This window comes from Schistocerca serialis, chromosome 10 (genome assembly GCF_023864345.2).
Source record: "Schistocerca serialis cubense isolate TAMUIC-IGC-003099 chromosome 10, iqSchSeri2.2, whole genome shotgun sequence".
Lineage (NCBI taxonomy): Eukaryota > Metazoa > Arthropoda > Insecta > Orthoptera > Acrididae > Schistocerca > Schistocerca serialis.
Window position 1 is genome coordinate 155,987,982 of NC_064647.1, and position 24,913 is coordinate 156,012,894.

Sequence of the window (24,913 nt, forward strand, 5' to 3'; positions counted from 1 at the left end):
GAGGAAACTACAAAGTGTGAAATAATGGTATTGTTGGGATTACTGTATCTCATCGGGACTGATAAAGCAAACCACACATATGTCATTGAACTGTGGACAGCAGATGGTACTGGTATGGAGATAACAAGAGCTGTGATGAGCTATAGAAGATTTCTGTTCCTTTTACGATGTATCAGTTTCGACAACAAGAGTACAAGGCAAGAAAGAAGAGTAACTGATAAAGTTGCTGCAATAAGATAAATATTGGATGCCTTTGTGGTGAACTGCTAGAACGCTTACAGTGTAGGGCAGTGTAGATGAAAAGTTGCGAGCTTTTCGGTGTCACTGTGTTTTTGTTCAGTATATCCCAAACCAACCAGCTAAGTACAGGGTAAATAATTTTGTTGAACCAGATGCTAAAACATTCTTCACTAGTAATATTGAAGTATATTGTGGAAAACAACTTAAAGGACAATACAATGTTTCTAATTCTCCCTGTGATACTATAGGAAGGCTAGTTACTCACACTGAAGGCTCAGGAATAAATGTTACAATGAATAATTGGTACACTAGCTATTCCTTAGCCAACTCCCTTTTTGAAAAAAGTGACTAACACGCATTGGTATGCCAAAAGAAAAAACAAATGCGAGATCCCACAAGAATTTTTACCTGGGAAAAGTAGGGCCACCAGCTCCTCTTAATTTGGTTTTCAGAATGATATACCACTAGTTTCCTATGTGCCAAAACAAAGCAAGGCAATTATAGTATTTTCAGCTGTGCACAATATTGGAACCAGTGATGAAGTTACAGGTACACCAGAGATAGTTTTGGATTACAATATAACAAAGGGAGGAGTCAACACATTCGATCAAGTTGGAGGTGTGTATTCCATCACATAGGTGACAATAAGATGGCCATCGGTTGTATTCTTTGGTCTAATTGATATAGTAGGGATCAATATTCAGATAATTGTTCATGAAAATGTGGCAAATTCAAAAAAAGAAAATAAGAATTTTCTTTAATGATTTAGCCTGATGATGAAGCCTAGACTAGTGGAAAGAGCTAATATTCCTTCATTTCCCGCCGACATTGCAACTTTGCTGGTGAAATAAAAAAAATCAACATGTTGTAAGAACTGAGGAGCCTACCACCAAGAAAAGGTGTCAGTGTGTGATGTGGATGAGCTAGAAACACATCTACTGCCATAAGGTGTAACTCATGCCATAGCTTTGTTTGCAAAGGACATTTAAAAACAGTGCATACATGTGAGAAGTGTACAGCATTTTCCAAAAATGCACAAGACAACTAATTGTGTAGAGGGAAGGAACTTGGTGATAACTTCTTCTATAGATACATATAAAGCCTTTGTCCTTTTACATTACAATGAAAGAATGTTTGTGTTCAGTCTGTGCATAAAAAGTGTTGGAATAGATTGATAAGTAGCTGCAGCAATAGAATGAAGTTTCTTATTTGTTTAATCAAACAGTAAATTATCATTATAATATAAGTTTCTTGTATTGTTGTTTAAATAAACTAAAATTAAACTGTGATTTAGCTCATACATGTTTCCCTTGGTAGTATAATGACAGCTTTTGACTACATGTGTACAAAGTGCATCGCACACTCGCTTGTGTTATGAAAATCGGCGCACCTGCTCGAGGGTTAATAAACTTTTGGAAACGTTCGCTTGCTGTGTTTTTTTATAGTTTCCTGTGCGTTGAAGTCGTTTAGTAATTTTTGTGCTTTAGTTTTCAGCTGATGTTTCTCATTGTTTCTAGTGAAATATTTCAGTAAGTTTTTCATTCAGTGTTCCAGTGGCTGCTTGAATTTTTGGTTTTAGCTAATAATTTTGTGAAGTTTTGTAGGTATTGGTATTAGTTGTGGTTTAGTAATATTAATACAAGTAGTTGCTTCCTTAGTAGACAGAGAAGTTTGAGACCACTATTGTTAGTTTTGTAAATAGTTCTAATGGTGTAATTGAACTTACATAATGTAAACATACAGTTCTTTTCAGTAACTATAAAATTTTAGCATGAGAGAGAAGTGTGGGCTCTGCCATAGGTTTGTGAGTAGTGGGTTACAGTGTGGGATTTGTTCAAAGTATTTTCATTGGGGGGGAATGAGGTGGGGAAGCCAGTGGGCATTCTAGTGAGATCCTCTCCTGGGAATACAGAATATGTAGTAGAAATAAGCTGATAGAGGAGCCAGAGCATAAGATCTGTGCCCTTCTGGTGTAGTCACAACATGCAAAGGAGGAACTAGATAGGTTGAGGAGGGTGGAGGGTACTGGGGAATGGGGACTGGCAGTTGGCAAGAAGGTAGCTAGGAGGAGGAGATATTCAAACAGCTGTGTGTTGCGTATATGCAACAGATTTGATCAACTGTCAGAGTTGAGTGGAGAGGAGCCTCTTGTAGCAGTAGGTATAGGGAATATGCAGCAGTCCTCAGCAGTTAGGATGCCTAGGTCAGTTGCACAGTCTAACAGAAAGGAGGAGGTTCTGCTGCTAGGTAGTTTGCACGGAAGAGGTGTGGGCCAGCAGTTGCAGGAAGTGTTGGGGAGTGAGCACCAGGCCACCAGCATTGTGAAGCCTAGTGCAGGGTTGGCTCAGGTGACTGACAGCATAGGGATGTTGTGTAGGAATTTTACAAAGGAGGGTCAGGTAGTGATTGCGGGTGGAGCAGGGAACAGTGTTGATAGGGATGGGGAATGTGATGTAGGTGGTGACCTGGTAAAGATAGCAACTCAAACTCGTGGCACTAATGTGCATTTCGTGCAACCGTTTCAGTGTAATGATCAGCCTCATCTTAATGCGGCTGTTAGTCACATTAACAAGGGGCCGGAGAAGGCACTTCTAGCAGATGGCATGGGTCACATTTCAGTGGTGCCAGTTGGGTCTATCAGTAGATCCGGTTTCACTAGGCATGGCCAGCACCTCTATAGGTATATGTATGGGGAGGGGAGGCTGGCAAAGCTTATAGGTGACAGTGTAGTGGGTGGTGGTCGGAACACTCACTCATGTTAAAATTCCTGTAGTAGTTGGTGTTAGAGGTGCACCTTTTTTTAGATTGAAATCAGCTGATATGTATACCTACTTAAAAGAAGTCCCTCTAACTAAGTGCTCACCTTCAGAGGACGTCATGTTTGTGAGTAGAGAAGAAATTAGCGCATCTCACCAAAATATAAGAGTTGTTGGAGATAAAGCTAGTGAATTGCTTATAGATGTTGACTCTGAAATTATTGGTATATCGGAGCACCACTTAAATAATTTGACACTTTAGAGGCTTCCTTTACCAAAGTACACTTTAGCTAGCTGTTTTTCAAGGCATTCCTTATGGGGTTGGGGAGTGGCCATGTATGTAAAAAAAAAAAAAAAAAAAAAAAAAAAAAACAGTATTCCATTTGAGTCCATAGACTTATCACGGCACTGCATTGAACAGATGTTTGAATGTTGTGCCGTTGCAGTTGAATTTAGTGAAACTGAACTTCTAATTGTTGTTGTTTATAGGTCCCCTAACTTACTTTAGAGCATTCCTGCTGAAGCTAGAGAGGTTTCTTGATTCACTTTATAGGAAGTACCAGAAATTAGTTGTATGTGGCAATTTCAGTATTAGTTTTGTACATGACAGTGTAAGAAAAAGGATGTTGGTAGATCTCCTAAATTCAAATTATCTGATGCAGAATATGTTTTTTCCAACTATAGTGCAGGGAAACAGTAGTACAGCCATAGACAATACTTTTATTCATTTTTCATTACTAGATGGGCATTCTGGTACTAAAAGGGTGAATGGCCTTTCAGACCATGATACACAAATATTAACATTAAAAGGCTTTTGTGTTCAAACAAATGTCACTTATAATTACAAACTATGTAGGAAAGTTAATACAACAGCAATAGAGAGATTTTAAAACCTTGTCAAGGAACGAGAGTGGCAGGATGTTTATAGTCCAGATAACACAGATGACAAATATAATGCTTTCCTTAAATCATTTCTTATGTTCTGGGAGAGTTGCTTTCATTACAATGTTCTAAATGGGGTACTAGCAGTAAAACGCAGCCTGGCTGGCTGAATATTGGGATACGAATATCATGTAGAAAAAAGTAGGAATTATATCAAAATTTTAGAATAGTTACAATCAAGCCACAGTAGCCCATTACAAACAGTACTATAAGGCACTTAAAAATGTTATTAGGAAGGCAAAGAGTATGTGGTATGCAAATAGAGTAGCTAATTCACAGGATAAAATTAAAACCATATGGTGAGTTGTGAAGGAAGTGTGGTCAGCAGCACAAGTTCAATGATATAAAGTCAGTTCATAGTAAAAAATTTTCTGTTACTGATAAATGAGATATATTTACAGTATTTAACAATCATTTTCTGAGCATTGCTGGTGAATTAAATAAAAATTTAGTTTCTACAAGGAATCATGTAACCCTCTTGGCAAATGTCTTTTTGAGATTGATGTCTGAAATACTCCTCTGTGATACAGACAAGAGGGAGATTGAGTCAATAATTAATTACTGAAGACTAAGGACTCTCATGGACATAATAGAGTGCATAGCAGAATATCAAAGTACTGCGCTGCCCATGTTAGCCCTGCATTTAGCCATATTTGTAATTTTTCCTTTAGGAATGGTCAGTTTCCTGAACAATTAAAGTAATCAGTAATAAAGCCACTTTTTAAAATGAGAGAAAGGGATAATGTAGACAATTTTAGACCTATTTCTGTGCCATCAGTGTTTGCTAAAGTTATTGAGAAGACTGTGTATGTATGAATAATTGATCATTTAATATCACACAATTTGCTATCAGATGTACAGTTCAGCTTTGGAAGTCATTTAACAACTGAAAATGCTATGGCCTTGTGACGGGCCTGAAGGGAATCACAGAGATGGGATCTTTATGGCAAATGCTGTATGTAGAGGTGTCAGACAACTAGCGTAGACCTTCACTAACATATTCCTTTCGGTCAAGTACTACAATGGTAGATCCTTTGTCTGCTGGGAGAATAATGATGGATTCATCAGCTTTTAGGGAATGTAGAGCCTGGAGTTCTGCAGAGGACAGGTTAGGGTCATGATGTAGGGACCTGAGGAAGGGTTGTGAGGCAATGCTGGATGTGACGAATTCTTGGAAGGCTTGTAAGGGATGATTTTGAGATAGTGGTGGTAGATCAAGTTGGGATCATGGTCTGAACTGTTCAAAGCAGGGTTCAATGTGAGGTTTTCAGTTGGAAAGGTTTTGGGTTAGGGTTGCAAAGTGATATTTCCAATGGATATTACTTGTGAAGGCAAGGAGGTCCTCCACCAATGCAGCATGATCAGATGCATGTTTAGGGCTAGAAGTGAGGCCCTTAGATAATACAGATAATTCAGGAGGGGAGATAGCTTTAGATGAGAAATTAAGGACACTGTACTATTGTGACTGGTCCTTGAAATTATGGGCTATTCTTGCTCTGGGAGGCTGTGGTGAAGGCTGTGGGATGTTAAGGAGGCTGGCCAAGCTTGGTTTGTAGGAGAGGAGTGGTGGTTGAGGATGTGGCTGTTTAGGGAGCTGCAGGAGGACAGGAAGGGAAATACCACTGTTCAGGCACTTCAGGAGAAGGTGTGATAGCTTTTTGAGGTGAAGTCTGGCATCGGAGACTTTGCTTTCTGTTTGTCTGTTTTAACGACTTTCCCGATTGATTTTTTCCTTTTATTTTTCTTTCATCATTTTCCGTATCAATATAGATTGCCCACTCATTACCTCTTATTAACAATTTCCATGTGAACCTTTCTAATTTTTCTGAGTATTTAAGTTGCTTTTCTTACATTTTTCTATCCTTCACACCCTCTGATTATTTATTTATTTATTTATTTATTTATTTATTTATTTATTTATTTATTTATTTATTTATTTATTTATTTATTTATTTATTTATTTATTTATTTATTTATTTTTTTTTGCCTCTCTCACGATTTTTAACTCTCCAAACAGTCCTCTCTTGCCATGTTGAACCCCACCTCATATTGCATCCATTCCTTTTGAAAATGTGCTTGTGCACTATCAAAACTAAGGTCCCGCATTCTGTTTCTTGAAATCTGCTTGTCCCTTGGAGTTACTCCAAGAGGCCTAACATTGAAAGTCCCCATGTTGGGATGCAATCCTACCATAGCTCAGGCTCTTTTACAATTTCAACTACAGCAATCCCTTGCTCTTACCCAGCTAATCTGTGACCTATATGCCTCATCAACAAGTTTCCACTCTACTGGACTTCTCTCCTCCTACAAAATCTTGCAGTTGTCTGCCCCTCACATATCCTCGAATGGTATCATCTACCAAGCCAGCTTCAAGCTGCAACAACATGCCAGAATTCACCTAAAAAATCTGTCGCACCTTCTCCTAAACTACCTGAACAGTGGTATTTCCCTTCCTGTCCTCCTGCAGTTCCCTAAACAGCCACACCCTCAACCACCACTCCCCTCCTACAAACCAAGCTTGGCCAAACTCCTTAACATCCCACAGCCTCCCAGACCAAGAATAGCCCATAATCTCAAGGACCAGTCACAATAGTACAATGTCCTTAATTTCTCATCTAAAGCTATTTCCTGTCCTGAATTATCTGCATTATCTAAGGGCCTCACTTTCAGCCCTAAACGTGCATCTGATCCTGCTGCATTGGTGGAGGACCTCCTTGCCTTCACAAGTAATATTCATTGGAAATATCACTTTGCAACCCTACCCCAAAACCTTTCCAACTGAAAACCTCGCATTGAACCCTGCTTTGAACAGTTCAGACCATGATCCCAACTTGATATACCACCACTATCTCAAAATCATCCCTTACAAGCCTTCCAAGAAATCGTCACATCCAGCATTGCCTCACAACCCTTCCTCAGGTCCCTACATCATGACCCTAACTTGTCCTCTGCAGAACTCCAGGCTCTACATTCCCTAAAAGCTGATGAATCCATCATTATCCTCCCAGCAGACAAAGAATCTACGATTGTAGTACTTGACCGAAAGGAATATGTTAGTGTAGGTCTACGCCAGTTGTCTGACACCTCTACATACAGCGTCTGCCATCAAGATCCCATTCCTGTGATTCAAACTGACCTGCAGTCCATCCTTAAAACCTCAGGCCACTCACAAGGACTAATACCTCAATCCATAGAACTTCTCACCCCACCCAAACTACGCACCCCCAACTTTTACCTTCTTCCTAAAATCCACAAACCCAATCATCCAGGCGATCCTATAGCTGCGGCTTCAAAGCACCCACCAAATGTATATCTGCCTTATTTGATCAACACCTGCAACCTGCATAGCACAAAAACTACCCTCCTACATCAAAGATACCAACCATCTCCTAGATCGTCTGAAATCCGTGCCCATCCCACTTCCACCATGCACCTTGCTTGTCATCATTGATGCCACCTCCCTCTATACCAACATCCCGCACATACATGGTCTGTCTGCTGCTGAACATTTCCTCAGACAGCTGCCCCTAATTCCAAATCTATGACATCCACCCTACTCACCTTAATCAACTTTATACTTACCAACAACTACTTCATCTTTGAGGTTCAGACATGCAGATAGATCAAAGGTATGGCCATGGGAACTAGGATGGCTCCTTCCTATGACAACATTGGGTCACTTGGAAGGGACTTTCCTTGGATCCATAAGTTTTTAGCCCCTGGTTTGGTTTAGATACACTGATGACATCTTTACCATATGGACTCATGGTGAGGCAGATGCGCTAAAATTCCTGGAATTTCTGAATGCCTACTCCCAATTAAATTTCACATGGACCTATTCCAAATCCCATGCCACTTTTGATGTTGATCTCATGCTCACTGAAGGCCAGCTACACATTTCCATTTACATTAAACCTAACAACAAACAGTACTTATGTCTTGACAGTTGCCATCTTTTCCGTGTCAAACATTCCCTCCCATAAGGACTATCTCACTAGGGGTAAGATAGATACTGCCTACAGGAAAATTAAAGAGACCTTTGGAGATAAGAGAACGACTTGTATGAATATCAAGAGTTCAGATGGAAACCCAGTTCTAAGCAAAGAAGGGAAAGCAGAAAGGTGGAAGGAGTATATAGAGGGTCTATACAAGGGCGATGTACTTGAGGACAATATTATGGAAATGGAAGAGGATGTAGATGAAGATGAAATGGGAGATATGATACTGCGTGAAGAGTTTGACAGAGCACTGAAAGACCTGAGTCGAAACAAGGCCCCCGGAGTAGACAACATTCCATTGGAACTACTGACGGCCTTGGGAGAGCCAGTCCTGACAAAACTCTACCATCTGGTGAGCAAGATGTATGAGACAGGTGAAATACCCTCAGACTTCAAGAAGAATATAATAATTCCAATCCCAAAGAAAGCAGGTGTTGACAGATGTGAAAATTACCGAACTATCAGTTTAATAAGTCACAGCTGCAAAATACTAACGCGAATTCTTTACAGACGAATGGAAAAACTAGTAGAAGCCAACCTCGGGGAAGATCAGTTTGGATTCCGTAGAAACACTGGAACACGTGAGGCAATACTGACCTTACGACTTATCTTAGAAGAAAGATTAAGGAAAGGCAAGCCTACGTTTCTAGCATTTGTAGACTTAGAGAAAGCTTTTGACAATGTTGTCTGGAATACTCTCTTTCAAATTCTAAAGGTGGCAGGGGTAAAATACAAGGAGCGAAAGGCTATTTACAATTTGTACAGAAACCAGATGGCAGTTATAAGAGTCGAGGGACATGAAAGGGAAGCAGTGGTTGGGAAGGGAGTAAGACAGGGTTGTAGCCTCTCCCTGATGTTGTTCAATCTGTATATTGAGCAAGCAGTAAAGGAAACAAAAGAAAAATTCGGAGTAGGTATTAAAATTCATGGAGAAGAAATAAAAACTTTAAGGTTCGCCGATGACATTGTAATTCTGTCAGAGACAGCAAAGGACTTGGAAGAGCAGTTGAATGGAATGGACAGTGTCTTGAAAGGAGGATATAAGATGAACATCAACAAAAGCAAAACAAGGATAACGGAATGTAGTCTAATTAAATCGGCTGATGCTGGGGAATTAGATTAGGAAATGAGGCACTTAAAGTAGTAAAGGAGTTTTGCTATTTGGGGAGCAAAATAACTGATGATGGTCGAAGTAGAGAGGATATAAAACGTATGTTGGCAATGGCAAGGAAAGTGTTTCTGAAGAAGAGAAATTTGTTAACATCCAGTACTGATTTAAGTGTCAGGAAGTCATTTCTGAAAGTATTTGAATGGAAGTGAAACATGGACGATAAATAGTTTGGACAAGAAGAGAATAGAAGCTTTCGAAATGTGGTGCTACAGAAGAATGCTGAAGATTAGATGGGTAGATCACATAACTAATGAGGAAGTATTGAATAGGATTGGGGAGAAGAGAAGTTTGTGGCACAACTTGACCAGAAGAAGGGATCGGTTGGTAGGACATGTTCTGAGGCATCAAGGGATCACCAATTTAGTATTGGAGGGCAGCGTGGAGGGTAAAAATCATAGAGGGAGACCAAGAGATGAATACACTAAGCAGATTCAGAAGGATGTAGGTTGCAGTAGGTACTGGGAGATGAAGAAGCTTGCACAGGATAGAGTAGCATGGAGAGCTGCATCAAACCAGTCTCAGGACTGAAGACCACAACAACAACAACAACAACAACAACAACAACAACAAGGCCTTGGCATCCATGTCAAACATTCCCTCCCATAAGGCCTTGGCATCCAAGCCAAACATATTTGTTTGGATGCAGACTCTTTATCACAATACAACACCTCAGCCTTCGCTGCATGTAATTACCCCACCAGCCTAGTTAAAAAGCGTATTTCCAGGTACATCACATTTAATCCCTATACTGCTGATCTTTCCACAAAACAGCTTCGGAGCACACCTTTGGTGACTCAGTATTCTGCTGGTCTGGAATGTGTTAATCATCTGCTTTGAATGTGTTAATCAGCTACATGCCCTGAAATGAGAGCCATTCTGTCTGAAATTTTGCCCAAAACACCTGGAACAGCTTCCCATTGCCCTCCCAATCTCTGCAATATTCTTGTTAGACCCTATGCTGCTCCTGCACCCATCTCTGTACCCTACGGCTCCTACCCCTGTGACTGTCCTCACTGCAAGACTTGCCCTATGCACCCTCCTACCACCATGTATAATAGCCCTTAACTGGCAAAACATATACTTTCAAAGGGAGAGCCACTTGTGAAACGACACATCGTAACCAGCTATTGTGTAAACACTGTTCAGCCTTCTACATTGGCATACCCACCATCAAATTATTCATTAGGGTGAATGGGCATAGGCAGAGGGTATATACTGGCAACATGCAATATCCAGTTGCAGGGCATGCTCTGCAACATGAAATTTGCAACCCCGACACCTGTTTCACTACACACGCCATATGGAATCTTCCCCCCAACACCAGTTTCTCAGAACTCCACAAGTAAGAACTGGCAATACAACATGTCCTTGGTTCTCAGCACCCACCTGGCCTTAATTTAAACTAATTTCTTCCGTCTCAGCTTTTCTTCACTGTAACTACTCTTTGCTTCACTCCGTTTTAATTTCCTACAGCTTCCATTGTCTTTCCCATCTAGTTTTCACTGCCTGCTCCCACCTGTGTTTCGGACAATGCACTTAGCTTCTCACTCTTATTAACTCATCTCTGTCTTGCATATTACCCTGTCTTCCACTGTTAAGCTCTCAGGTTTTCAAATCTCAACAGATGTAGTCCTCAACAATCAGTCTTCCCTTCTCATCCCATATGGTAAGTTTCCCCTGCCCCCACAGTTATGGTGACTTTTCCCTTTTCCTAGACTTTTCCAGTCCTTTTCCTTCACCCTTCTTCCTTACCCTTCAACCCTTCTGCCTGAAGGCGGAGCCATTGGCTCCGAATGCTTGCTAATCATGTCAGTCTTTTATGTGTGTGTACAGCTGCTGCTTGGCGAGAAGTTCTTTTATCTATTTGATTAAAGAATTTTATCAGTAATTCATTGTTTTCATTGTGATATGATGATTTGTGTGTTGAGACTCTCACTTTTTAAAACTGTAATTTATGTCCTTTTTCAGGCAATATTCAATCATGGCCAACTTCACAACCTCCCTTTGTTTAATACGCTGTAAGTGCTTAGTGCAACAGTCAGCAATAGTTGGTCCTGTTTATTGCTACTGCATATGCACGGGGCTGCATGCATGCCAGGAACTCTGACATGTATGTTGTCTTTAATGTGGTGTAAGATAAATCGTGTCCTGGAGGAAGGCTGGAACACTAGTCTCAGTCCATGTGTCTGCAGCATACATCCCATCTTGATAGTGGTTGCCACAGAGTGTGGAATGAATGCAGTCAGCTTGGCCTCTTCCATTGATTCAAGAGGCATCTGTCATCAGTGGCACCTGAAAGCTTTTGCAGTCTCTCCTATGCTGTAACCTTATCCCTGAACACACATCCTAACTGCTGATATTCTGACTGTAGATGGTTGTCATCGGAAATAGTCTTTGTCAAGTGTACTAAGGGGTCACGAACATTTTTTTGTGTACAGGGTGGAGGAAACTATTGGTGTTGGAGTACTTGTCAATGTGCACAGATTTCCTGTACACTGAATGAGCAAGCTGGCCTCCTGTCTGACTCAACTAAAACATGGATGGCATCCATCCCACAATTAAATTTACTGTTGAGATTAAAAGTGATAGTTTTCCATTCTCAGAAGTTCTTGGATTAAAGACAATGTAGATCTTATGAGTTCCTGGCATGTATGGCATACCCTGAAAATGCAGTAGCATTTACGTTGGGCAAATTATTCAAAATTTTGTTGAATGCTGCACTGAGCACTTGTGACACACAAAACAGGGACCTTGAGAAGTTGGCCATGGCTCAACATTGCCTAGAAAACAGATGTAGAACACTTTGAAAAGATGAGTGTCTTTGCTCTTGCAACATCATATTCAGGTTCTGTTATAAAGAAAGCAGCCAAAATTAGAACAAACAGTAACAATTTTAACAGAATCAGGGGCACACACTCAGTGATGTGTGGGTATGGGCTTTGGATATCAAGTGAAAGCAAAGGTGGACATGTGATGCTTGTAGGGAGGTGGGAGTGACAGTTTCAAACATGGAGCCAACCCCTTTTGCTACCTGATGTCACTTGGCCCTGCAGTGAACTGGAGCTGCCATGAGCAGTCCAACCCACCTTCCATGCATGCATCACTTCTGCTCTCTCAGGAATGTTCCCAATGCTGCAATGACACCTATATAAGCATGTGACCTGCTTTGTATGCACTCCTGTTTCACGTGTTAAGGTCTATACAAAATTTTTGCTAATTTTCTTTTCAAAATTCTACTTTAAGAACATATCATGCACATTATCCAAATGGTAGAAACAAATTCCATCCAAAAACCTTCATTAAGCAGATCATTCAGTTTGTTGCCTGGTTGCAATGAGTTAATTAGTTCCATCAGAAATAATGGTTATCACAAGTTATTGCCATTATCAAGTTTCCTACATCCAGCCATAGGGAAAATCTTATGAGCTAATAGGCAAATTCAGGAGAAAAGACCACTTCCAAATTAAACAGTTAATTTTCCTATTTTTGGTGAAGTTTTTATAATAACCGAAATTTAATTAGTTTAAAAGATTTTGTTAATTATAGATTTCACCTGGTCCAAACTTTCAGTGTCAGTTATAGGTAAAGTACTATAAATTCCTGTGATTTATTGATATACCTTTGATTGCATGATTTTTCTGAATCTATTGACACCTATATTAATTAGAAAGGGTACTTAATTTTAAAAAATCACTAAATTTTCAATAACTAAACTTTAACATATGAGATGGCTCCCATAGTCATAAATCCTGGATTCCCAGTGTGAAAGCATAAATTAGTACTGCTTACTTTAATAAATGCTGCTGATAATAAATAATATACAAACAAAATATGATGACAAAATTAACAGCCAACAGAATATTAACTTTCTGACCTACAGAATTTGTGAACTATTATAAATGAACAAATTTCAGTAATATCATGGAGCAAGACTTTATAAGGACAAAGTTCATGCCATTTCAGTCAGTCTCACTCTTGTCTTACTTTACTTTTTGTTTAGATTTGTAACAGGCTACATACAGGGCTAATCTTTCATCTGTTTGTTCTTTAGCCCAACCTCAGGAACCTTTCAAGTTGCATCTCCATTCATGCTATCAGAGTTAAGAGAACACGTTTTACAGTAATGAATAACAGACAATCAAACTGTATGTTTTGGTTCATTGGAATAATAGTTGTGAATATCGTATCTATTGTGTGACTTTTCTATGTAACTGTGTGTGTAGAAAACTATGTCACTTTATCTGTGCTGTGTGAAATTTTACTTCTATATTCTGCAAACCACTGTGAAGTGCATGGCAGAGGGTGCATCCCATTGTACCAGTTATTTTTCCTGTTCCATTCACACATAGTGTGTGGGGAAAATGATTGATTGAATGTATCTTGCTTGCTGTAGTTATTCTAATCTTATTGTCATGATCCCTACGTTAGTAATACGTAAGGCATTTTAGCATATCCCCAAAGTCATCACTTAAAGACGTTCTTGAAACTTTCTTAGTAGACTTTCTCAGGGTAGTTTGCACCCGTCTTCAAGAGTCTGCCAGTTCAGTTCCTTCAGCATCTCTGAGACACTCTCCCAAGAGTCAAACAAACCTGTGACTATTCATCCTGCCCTTCTCTTCTCCATATATATTCAGTATCCCCTGCAAGTCCTATTGGGAATGGGTCCCACACACTTAAGCAATACTCTATAGCTGATTACAAGAGTTATTTGTAGGCAATCTCATTTGTAGCCTGATTGCACTTCCTCAGTACACTACCAATAAACCTAAGTCTACCACATTCTTCATCCACAACTTAGCCTATGTGATGATTCCATTTCATATCCCTACAAAGTGTTACACCTAAGTATTTGTGTTATTTGGCTGATTCCAACGGTGACTCACTGATATTGTAGTCACAGGATACTCTATTTTCTTCACTTTGTGAAATGAAAAATTCTACATTTCTGAACATTTAGAGCAAGTTGCCAAACTCTCACCATTTTGAAATCTTATCAAGGTCTGATTGAATACTTATGCAGCTACTCTCAGATAGTACTTCATTATAGACAACTGTATCATATACAAAAAGTCTGATTTTACTATTAATACTGTCTGCAGGATCATTAATATGCAACATGAACAGCAAGGGTCCGAAAATACTTCCCTGGGGCACACCGAAAGTTATGTCTACATCTGACGAAGACTTCCTGTCAAAGTTAACAAGCTGTGTCCTCTCCTCCAAAAAGTCCTCAATCCAGTCACAAAACTCACTTGATAACCCATATAATCATACTTTTGACAATAAGTGTAGATGAGGTACTCAATCAAATGCTTTTCATAAATCAGGAAGCGCTGCATCTACCTGAATGTCTTATCCCAGTGCTTTCAGTATGTCATGTGTGAGAAGCACGAGTTGGGTTTCACGTGAGTGTTTTCAGAATTCATGTTTGTTGGCAGGGAAGAGGTCATTCTGTTCAAGATGCCTCAGTAAGTCTGAACTCAGAATATTTTCTAAGATTCTACAACAAATTGATGTCAAGAATATTGGATACAACAAATTGATGTCAAGAATATTGGATAGTGGTTTTGTAGGTCACTTCTATTACCCTTCTTGTTGATGGGTGTGACCTGTGCTTTTTCCCAAGAACTGGGCACAGTTTCTTGTTTGAGGGATATATGATAGATTGTAGGTAGAAGAGAGGCTAACTCAGCCACAGGTTCAGTATAGAATCTGAAAGAGATTCCGTATGGTCCTGGAACTTTGTTCAGTTTTAACAACTGCAGCTGTTTCATGCCACTGACACTAATACTGTGAGGGTCAAATTGGGGAAATTCTCCTGGGTTTTCCTTTATGAAGGAATTTTTGAAAACAGAGTTAAACATTTCAGTTTTTGCTTTGCTACCCTCAATTTCAGTTCCTGTCTCACTAGCGACTGCACACTAACTTTAGTGCAAACAGACTTCACACTTTGAAATGACAATGAAATCCAGACAATTAGCTGCTTATAGGCATTGATAAATATCAACGGGGATAGTTGAATATGTGTGCCCCGACTGGGACTCGAACCCGGGATCTCCTGCTTACAACTGTCACCATTGATATTTATCAATGCCTGTAAGCAGCTAATTGTCTGGATTTCATTGTAATTTCATTCTTCGAGAACTGCAAGATCATCAACGATATCTGCTCTTTTGGACATGGCCGAAATATCATTTTTTAAGAAGTAATAACTATTATGCTCCACATATGTCTGAGCTAACTACCTGTTCATAAACATTAGAAACTGTAAGAGATCTGGTCATCACTGCTAGAATCTTCCAATTCTGAACTATAGGACTAGGACAGATAGGACTAGTTTACGTGACAGGCAAAATACCTGGCCAACCCCAGCAGTTAGTGATTATAACTCCTGACGACAATGGCACAGCCAGCTATTGAAAGCTCCAATGTCTTATTTGAAGTGACATGGCTTGTAAATTGAGAAGATTTTACCACCATAGTGTTTGTTAACTGGATCATCGGGTCATTGACAAATGTGAGTCAGTTGATTCAAGCACCATTCTTTGAACCTCCAATGTAAACTTCATTCAGTAACACTTTATTGTCCAATTCATTTTCCAGCTCTCCAATATACTCATCTAACACGCAGTTGAAGAGAACTGCAGATGAGAGTATGTTATGTGACTAATAAATCAAATTTTACATTAAAATTATGATATAAATAATATATGACTTACGAGGTTAACTAGATGAGTCTGAATCCGAGTCGGCAGCTGGTGCAGCTTCCTTTTCTTCGAGTGTCTCCAACTCTGCTGGTGGAGGCTTGGTAGTCGTGATTGTGGCTGCCACATATGCCCCTGGGCCTTCACCCTGTGTGTGCTCGATACCCACCCTGTGAACACAAGATGATTCTTACAGTATTTCTCCTTGTATTAATGAACGTGGTGTCCCTTGCCTGTGACAAGTCGAAAGGAAGACAAAATCACAGCAAACTTTTCAGATCAGTGAAATGAATTTGCACAGACTTATATCAATGTGCTAGCTCTTATTTGTCAACTGTCAAGGCAGCACCAAATGCATCACAGCCAACAAAAACACACTGCAATTAAAGATGGCTAATTTTGAGGTTTTTGTATGAAGACAAGACAAAAAATTAGGAACGTTACCAGGGAGAGAATATAACAAGGTACAGAAAAGGAAATGAATGCAATTTCTTCCTTTTTCAGTTTTGGCTGGTGTTCTGCTCTTTGTGTTGCCTTTCATTTTTCCCCCTTTCTTGTAAGCACACACGACAAAAAGTTAAGTCACCCGCAGGAGATGACATACAAATAGTATTGCTCTAGCCACAATTTGATGGGGAAGAGAGTCCAAAAGTTTCTTCACATGTCACATCTCATTAATGATCATACCTTGTACAGCTACCAAATTACATCAATACTGAATGCCATTTTCCACTCACTGTTTGTCATAGTCATAAATCATTTTCTATTATATTAAGGGTGAGTGATTTAGCAGGTTAATCGAGATGAGATTGAATATATGCATGCAGCCTGTGAACATGATTGATAGAAATAGCAACATATTGTTACAGAGGATATTTAAATGAACAACCTGGTTCATGTTCATGGTAACCTAAATGAGTGAGTCCAAGTCTTGGCATGAAAAATTCCCCCAAAACATAAACCACCCAGACCTTGTGTGTTACACACAGCATTTGGCCACTAGTGCATTTCACACCGTGCATCACTTGAAAACAGAGAAAACTGTGATTCGTTGGAACTGATCAACATTTCTCCAGTTTTTGTATTTTTGGGTCCACTGAAGACACACTGTAAGCAATGGCCTTTTGTGAGGTACCTGACTCACAATGTCCATTGCATCCAATTGCATCTGGAATGTTTGTTCAGAAAACGGAGGAGACAGAGCTGCATTAACCGAAAATAGCAATTCCAGTCAGGTTTTAAATCAGCTGTCATTGCCAAGTGCATCATTTTTGCCTGCCTATTGGATACTACAATGCTAAATCAGGTCATTTATCAGATAATACTGAACTATTTGCCATGTATCAGATTTTTTACTAGAAGTTTGCACACTCAATTGTTGGCATATAATATACTTAAGCCCGGTCCACACGCAACAATCTGTCTGCGCAGACATCGCTGCAGATGTCTGTACATGCAATAGATCGCTGCAAATGTGGTGTGTTCACACTACACAAACCCAAATCTACTATTTGCCCTCCATCTGTTGGTGTAGAAAAGAAATATCAGTGGCAAGCTACTACGCTCCTCGTAAACGTCAAAAATTTAATTCAGTTATTTTGAAATGTAGAAATGGAGGAAGTTCTATTGTGGTCTGTGTTCGCAACTTGTGTTGCAAAAAACATTCAGACCAGCTGCAGGAAACAGAGAAAGCGGTCAAAATGGTGTAGACAGTGGCTGCTAAAGCGAAAGCAGTTTTCTCACTTAAATTTACTGCGAGACTTGCAGGGCGAACCTTAAGAAAGCCAAGCAGACCAAAATACCATAATGTTGGCTGGTATACTTGATCTACTCCTACACCAGATCATCTAGATTTCTGAACTTTGGATAACTCTTTTCGGTAAACAGTTCGCAAGGAAATTATTTTTTTGTTACTGTTTCTCTCTTTGCCAAGGCGTCAACTGCCCGCAATTTTTCAATTAGAGCATTGTATAGTGCTGTCTTTTTGTCTCTGTCACTATATTCTTTACTTTTAATCTTCCACAAACATGGATGTTTTCTATATATTTCAGTGAATTCACTAACAAACTTTCAAGAACACTGACGAGTATCAGCCATTTTAATGTCCTGTGTGCATAAATACAAACACTAGACTGAGCAAACAACTGTTCTGCACCAGATTTGTGGCGATCTCCTGTCCACACGCTCCAACTTGTCTGCGCAAATGTGGTTTGAACCCACAGATTTGAGAGGTTTTGCTCAAACCTCCAACTTCCAGGTTTGCACACACCTCAGGTTGTTGCAAATCTTCTGTCCACACGCAACGATCTGTCTGCGCAGATGTGATGTGCGCGGACATTTGCGCAGACAGATTGTTGCATGTGGACGGGCCTTTAGATGACAAAATAAACACCAGGATGCTATCTTTGACATTTATGCTTGCACAATTTTATAATGTTCAGTTTATATTCACATGACTTAATACAAGAAAGAAAGTGCTCTGACGAGCACTAATTACAACCACAACCTTGGTTGTGACACATATATATCAGAAAATAACAACTTGAGAACGAATTTTACTGTGGATAATACTTGACTGACTTCGACTATGACCATACCTTGTGTAAAAAGACGGAAAACCAATCAAACTGTTATGGACTATAAATTAATATATAATCTGAAATGACATATAACTTCAAAATTCACACAAAAGTTACTACCTTTCATTAATTTACAGCTCATTCCACAGATTAGGAGATGGTGTAAACACAGTGTATTTTAGATTATGTCAAAATAGTTGTATAGGTATTAAATGCAGAAATTAAAAAGTTAAATTGCTTCTTAATCAGAAATTTTAGAACACCCTTGATTCTCACAATGATCAGTACTAACATCTTACATAGATTTTTTATAACACTGAAACAATATATAAAACATTGAACGTATTTTTTTGAGAAAATGAAACATCGAATAGTAATTTTTTATTAAGATTATCAGACAACTGCTAAGTTCCTTGCACTGTTAAAAATAGAATGCTAAATTATATTTTTATAGTTAAAGATCATTTCAAAGAAGTAGAAATATATAATTATCAACATCTATTTTACATTTAACAGAAATGTAAATGATTATTACTGATATGCATAAAGAGGTTAAAATGTATGCGCTGTATTGCCTTTGGATGACGTATGCCATGTTTGCCACTGAAATACAGATGACAGACAGAAGCTTGGTCGATTTTTAGGCAACCAAAGTTCTGTGTAAATGCTCCTTATGTAAGGTATTCCACAACATCAATGCTTACATTATGTGTTTGTGATATTGAGCTGTTTGTGGATGCTTCAATAAACTATAAACATCACTGGAATTGGTGACTGCATTTTTATTTATGACAATTCATTCCACTATATAAGGTATTGCAAAGAAGAGACTGAGCCCACAGCTACTAACTACAAAATTGTAACTTTGTCGAGAGCATTGACACTTAAGGTAAGCATCCTGTACCTGCTAGTTGTCTCCGATAACAATAGAATTGTTAAGCCTTTCATTGCTACAGATACACACACTGCATTCTGTGCTGCATGTGGCTTTGTTGTGGCTGTACTGCTCACCAAATGCCACATCCGATGCTGAAAAATTATGCTGTAGCCACTAGAAAATACTTTCCAATTCTAAGAAAACTATTAGGTGAAAAAAAAATTATTTGTGGCCATCTAATAGTCTGAATTTCTTTTCATTATTCATCATAGTTACTGTGCTGCATCAAATTAGGTGACACAATGCACAAAATTTTAATGAGTTTGCAGAGGTAAAAAACACGTTGCTTTAACTTTGTGTATGGCTGATTTTAGCTCACACATTGCAGTGTATGAAATCTAGGTATATCTAATTTTCATTTAAAACTGAGAGCATGATGTTATCTCATTTTGTCCTAGAGTTATTGATTTTTATATCTGATGGACAGTCACATGCGTTGCACCCATTTCCATTACTGCACAACATGAATCTTGTGGTCATAAAAATTGTAGTATTTCATAAATGATTTAAGGTATTGAAATGAGTTTTTTTGCAAATGGTAGCATGCAAAGTGGCATGTATGTTGTATAATAAAAATTTGAAACATTTTTATTCATCAAAACACAGAAGTAAGTCATCTGCAGCAGTTAGAGGTTGGCAGAATGAGAGATGCTTAAACCTGTCACTAGCACTTCGAGAAAATCCAAGTGATGCACCCCAATTCATAGTCATGACTTATCAGCAGTGATGGTACCAGTTCTGCAGCTAGTATTTTGACTGACTATCCCTCTCCCCCCCCCCCCCCCCCTCTCCCCTCTCTCTCTCTCTCTCTCTCTCTCTCTCTCTCTCTCTCTCTCTCTCTCTCTCTCTCTCTCTCTCAGTTTTTTTACCTATAGGAATCTACATCACATCATGTGATTCACCTTCCTCAGTCATGTGTTCCACTCTTACCTACTTTCTTTACTTTTCATCTCATCCCTCCTCTCTCCCTAGTTCTCATCTGACTTACATTTTCATGGTTCAGAACAATACTATTGTAGCCACTGCTTCAGTACACAAAATAATTACAGTGTCTACCTATCAGGCAATCATCTGGATATCCTAATTTTATGGTACTCTAACATTGGTACTACTTGGGGCTTGTGTGATCTAACACCATAAGTGCTTTCATCATTCTGTTTCACTGAACTTTCAATCCAATAGTTATTACAAATCAGAGTTATGTTGGTAACTCTGTTTCATTATTTCAGTGAATGTGCTGACTGATGGAGTTCGTATTGCATGACATTTTTACTGTCTTTCCAATGTACTGATATAGACTGAGCGATTGCAGTGAACTACAAGGGTTGGAAATTTAACAGTGGCAACTATTTATTTACAGCTCGTACAAAATAGATACGTGTTTCAAAGTTTTACTGACCTTCAAAGTAGTCACCAGCATTGTGGATAACCTTTTGCCAGCGATATGGAAGTCATAGGATACTCTTAGCAGTGCCAGGTGTGTTGACAGCTCGAGAGGCGTGGTTTATTGCCCAATAAATTTGTAGTAGTTCTGAAGCAAATGCCGTGAAGTGTTTCCATCAGTTTAGAAATTGAGGGAGTGCAGGGGAGTGCAGTAGGTGATATAGTACTTAGCAGTCCCATCAGTCAAACAAATCAGTAATGTATTGCACTGTACATGCTTGAGTATTGTCCTGCAAAATGATGGTTGGGTCCTGCAGAAAGTGTCATCACTTTTGTGTCTAAGCTGGTCATAGGTTGTGTTCCAAAAATCACCAAAGTAGTCCACATTTTCATGTGAAGGTCTTGTTGTCGCAAATGTGCATATCATTTTTAGTCACCTTTCCCTAAACATGAAACATGGCTTCATCACTGAAAACCAACAAATGATAAACTGTGTCACCCTGGTAACTGCTGCAAACCATTACCAAAGTCAGAATGAAACTCACTGTCCGAATGTGCAATGATGCAATGTAGGAGACTGTCAAAGGGACTTGATAAGATGATGACCGTTAGTATGAGTTCTGTAGATCATATTCACAATAAATATTATGATGCAGACCATGTCAACTGAATACACAAAGAAGGGTGAAAAAAATGATATTGCTACATGCTGGCCATTTACAGATTATTTACTGTGTAAATCGTTAATTATTTGTACTAAAAAATTCACCTTTAGTACAGGAGGAGTTGTTAAGGAGGAACACCTTCAATCTGTTATGTTGGTGCATAAGTTTTTAGCATTTTTGTTCTGCATGATGTTACTCCGGTTGCTATGGATTTATTTATCAATTGTCATTTTTTGTTTGTAGATCACTGTTGTCATTTGAGCTTACATATTGTCACTTTGTCATTTGGAGACAATGAGTGGAGCTGTGGATGCTAGAAAATGGAGTGCTAAGTGAAGAAATCTGAACACTTTTGACAAGGTCTTCTGCTTGAATTCAATAGGGGTGTGACAGCAGTGGAGACAGCCAGATATATTTGTGCCATGTGTAGAGAGAATGTCATTGGACAAAGCATGGCAAGAAAATGGTTTTCTCATTATAAGGAGGATCGTTTTGACATCAGTGACTCTCCACGTTCAGGAAGACCTTTGGGGTTTGAAGAAGATAGTATAAACACATTAATCCACAGCTATCCACATAAGTGTACTCAAGAACTGAAAAATGGGATGATCTGTGATCATTCCTGAGTCATGTGAAATTTGCATGCAGTTCAAGAATCACTTGTATGGGTGCTGCATGCTCTAAATCAAAATCACAAAAATCAGCGGGTGGCCATATATGCAACTCTTGCTCGTCATCAATTGGCTTGTGAACAACACCGACCATTCATATCCTGTATTGTCACTGGTGTCTTTATGCTAATGTAAGGGAAATAAAGGAATGGCTGACCACAAACAATAGCAGTTCCCTACACAAAGACCTGTGCATTTCCACCAAGGATAATGTTATGCACCTGGCGGAACAGTGACAGTGCGATGTACTAAAAATTGCTTCCCCAAGGGCTGACCATAACTGCTGACATTTACTGTCAACAACTGAGATGTCTTGCAGATGCAATCTGGGGATGATGACCAGGAAGGCTGCATAAAGTAATGCTACTTCATGATAATGTCTGCCCTTATTCTAATAGACTGACAAGGAACAGTACACAGGATTCGGACTGGGAAGTCATTCCACACTCAGCATATTCGCCCGATCTTGAACCACAGATTTTCAAGTTTTCTACTGAACAACCTCCAAGGAGCTTCCTTTCTGGATTAAAATCCACTCAGAATGTGGATTGATGAGATGTTCATCTCAAAATCACATGATTTATACAGTCACAGAAATGAAAAGATACCCTGGTATTGGCTGACTGTCGTAAATAGGGAAGGATAATATATCAAACAACGTAAAATCCTTTCCTTTCCTAATATTCAAAGAGAATATATTATTGATGACTAAAATCTCAGTTATATGTATCTCTTGGGTTTATTAAATGTATGGAAAAATGCTATGAACATATCCACTAACACAATATATTTGAAAACAATATTTCCAGGGGTATATTGTTAAGGGGTTTTGTAGCTGTATATTTTGCCCTTTTTTGCACCAAAGTTAGATTCATTAAAGAGTAATGAAGATACTTTTCCTGGTAGTGTTGTTGTTGTGAATCAGTATGTTACTCTCATACTCAGATTGTTGACAACAAATTTCAAAAGTGAATAGATGTACTGTGTGCCTGTGGTTAATATTCCCAACCACTTAAAGAGATGCCTGTAAGACATATGTGGAATAACACCACACCTACTTCTAATTACTTTCTTTCATGTGATGAATATTTTCTACAAGTGATGAGTTGATGACACTGTATGTACATATATGGAGGTTGGAACTTAAATAGGGGCAACACTGCTGTGGAGACGCTATGCAATGGAATCTACTATTGTCACTGATTGCACACATTGTTGACAAAACTACCGTACTCCTGAGCAAATGGACTCGCCCATCCCATGCCACCGGCATGTACACAATCGAGCGAAACACAGTCACTTGTGAGCGAGTAGTCTAATGTAACGGTGTCACTATGTTTTCGAAACAGGAACAACGGAGCTGGATCAAGACTGAACATGCCAGAGTTTGTACAGCATGACATTGTCATCAAGGTCTTCAAGAGGTGTGTGGGGAATGGACATTGCCGTACAGAACAGTGGCACATTATGTAAAAGCCTCCAACAAAGGTCAGCAAACTGTGGCAGACACACATCGGGCAGGTCATCCTAGCATCTCTGAAGAACAAGTGCATCGATGCCATACGATTTGTGAGCTTGCCCACAAAACCGGTTTAGCACATATGACTGTGCTTCACGTCCTGAAGGAATGCCTGGGCATGCAAAAAATTGTATCATGATGGGTTCTGCATGACTTGATGGAAATGCAGAAATGGATGCATTACAACGCTGCTCAGATGGACTTGGAGCACTATGAGCACAAAGGAGAGGCCTTCTTATGCCATATCATAACATTGGATGAGACATGGGCCATATTGTAAGAGCCAAAACGGAAGTGCTAATCCAACAAATGGTGTCATTATGGGTCGCCGTGAAAGTCGAAAGTGCATCAGAGCCCAATATGGTGGAAGTTATGGTGATTCTCATGTATGACTGTGGTGGTGGTATCCTAATGCCTTACATTTCTCCACTGCAGACAGTCGATGCACAGTATTACTGTGTTTTTGGAGCATCACCTGTAACCAGCTTTGCAAAAGAAGTGGCGAAACTTTCTGTGCAACCCACCCATCATTTTGCACAACAATGCATGGGTGCATGCAGCGCAAGCTATGACGGCACTGTTCAGTCGATGGGACTGGGAAGTACTGTACCACCCACCATACTCCCCAGACTTAAGTCCTTGTGACTTTGATTCGATTCTGAAGATGAAGAAACCACTTTGTGGCATTCGCTTCAGAACTGTTCCAGGGATTCGGCAAGCAGTAGACCGCTCCATTCACACCATCAACAGAACAGGCTCAGCTAACAGTATACTACACCTTCCACATCACTGGCAATGGGCTCTACACAATGCTGGTGACTACTTTGAAGGACAGTAACAGGTGCAAACATGTAACTCTTTTGTATCGGTTGTGAATAAATAGTTCCCACTATTTAAGTTCCAACCCTTGTATGTTCAAATTTTTTCAGAACACTGAGGGAGGGACGTTTTCCCATATGACTCACTTTGCAAAAAGACATTAGTTGAAGCTCTTCAGTGTCTGCTGAGAAGTGACTAAGACTGGTCATGTACACAAGTGATGACCATCAGTTACTCGTTGCCTGTAGCCACCACCGTGATCAATATTTGGGAATTTTGCACATATGCATGAAGTGTTATGAGTGTTGTAACATCAACTTACCACCACACATCACATGTTAAGTAACACACATTACAGCATTCCGATAAAAATCCATCAGCTATAGTTCCATTTGTCTCAACATAATAACTATCAGCCATGAAACGCAAACCTGAGATAATAATTAACAAAATGAGAATTTATTTCTTTTTTTTGTGTGCAACAGAATATATTTTGCCAAGGACAGGCATAATAAATCTATTTACAGTC

General features: G+C 39.3%; 1 protein-coding gene across 1 annotated transcript in view; it reads right to left on the minus strand.

Annotated features, from left to right (window-relative positions):
* Positions 1-24,913, minus strand: part of LOC126424624 (uncharacterized) — a 343,469-nt gene that overhangs the window by 12,145 nt on the left and 306,411 nt on the right. The window contains exon 32 of the mRNA XM_050087361.1: positions 15,827-15,981. Coding sequence (XP_049943318.1) covers positions 15,831-15,981 — 151 coding nt within the window. The 3' untranslated portion in view covers positions 15,827-15,830. The remainder of the gene's footprint in view (positions 1-15,826; positions 15,982-24,913) is intronic.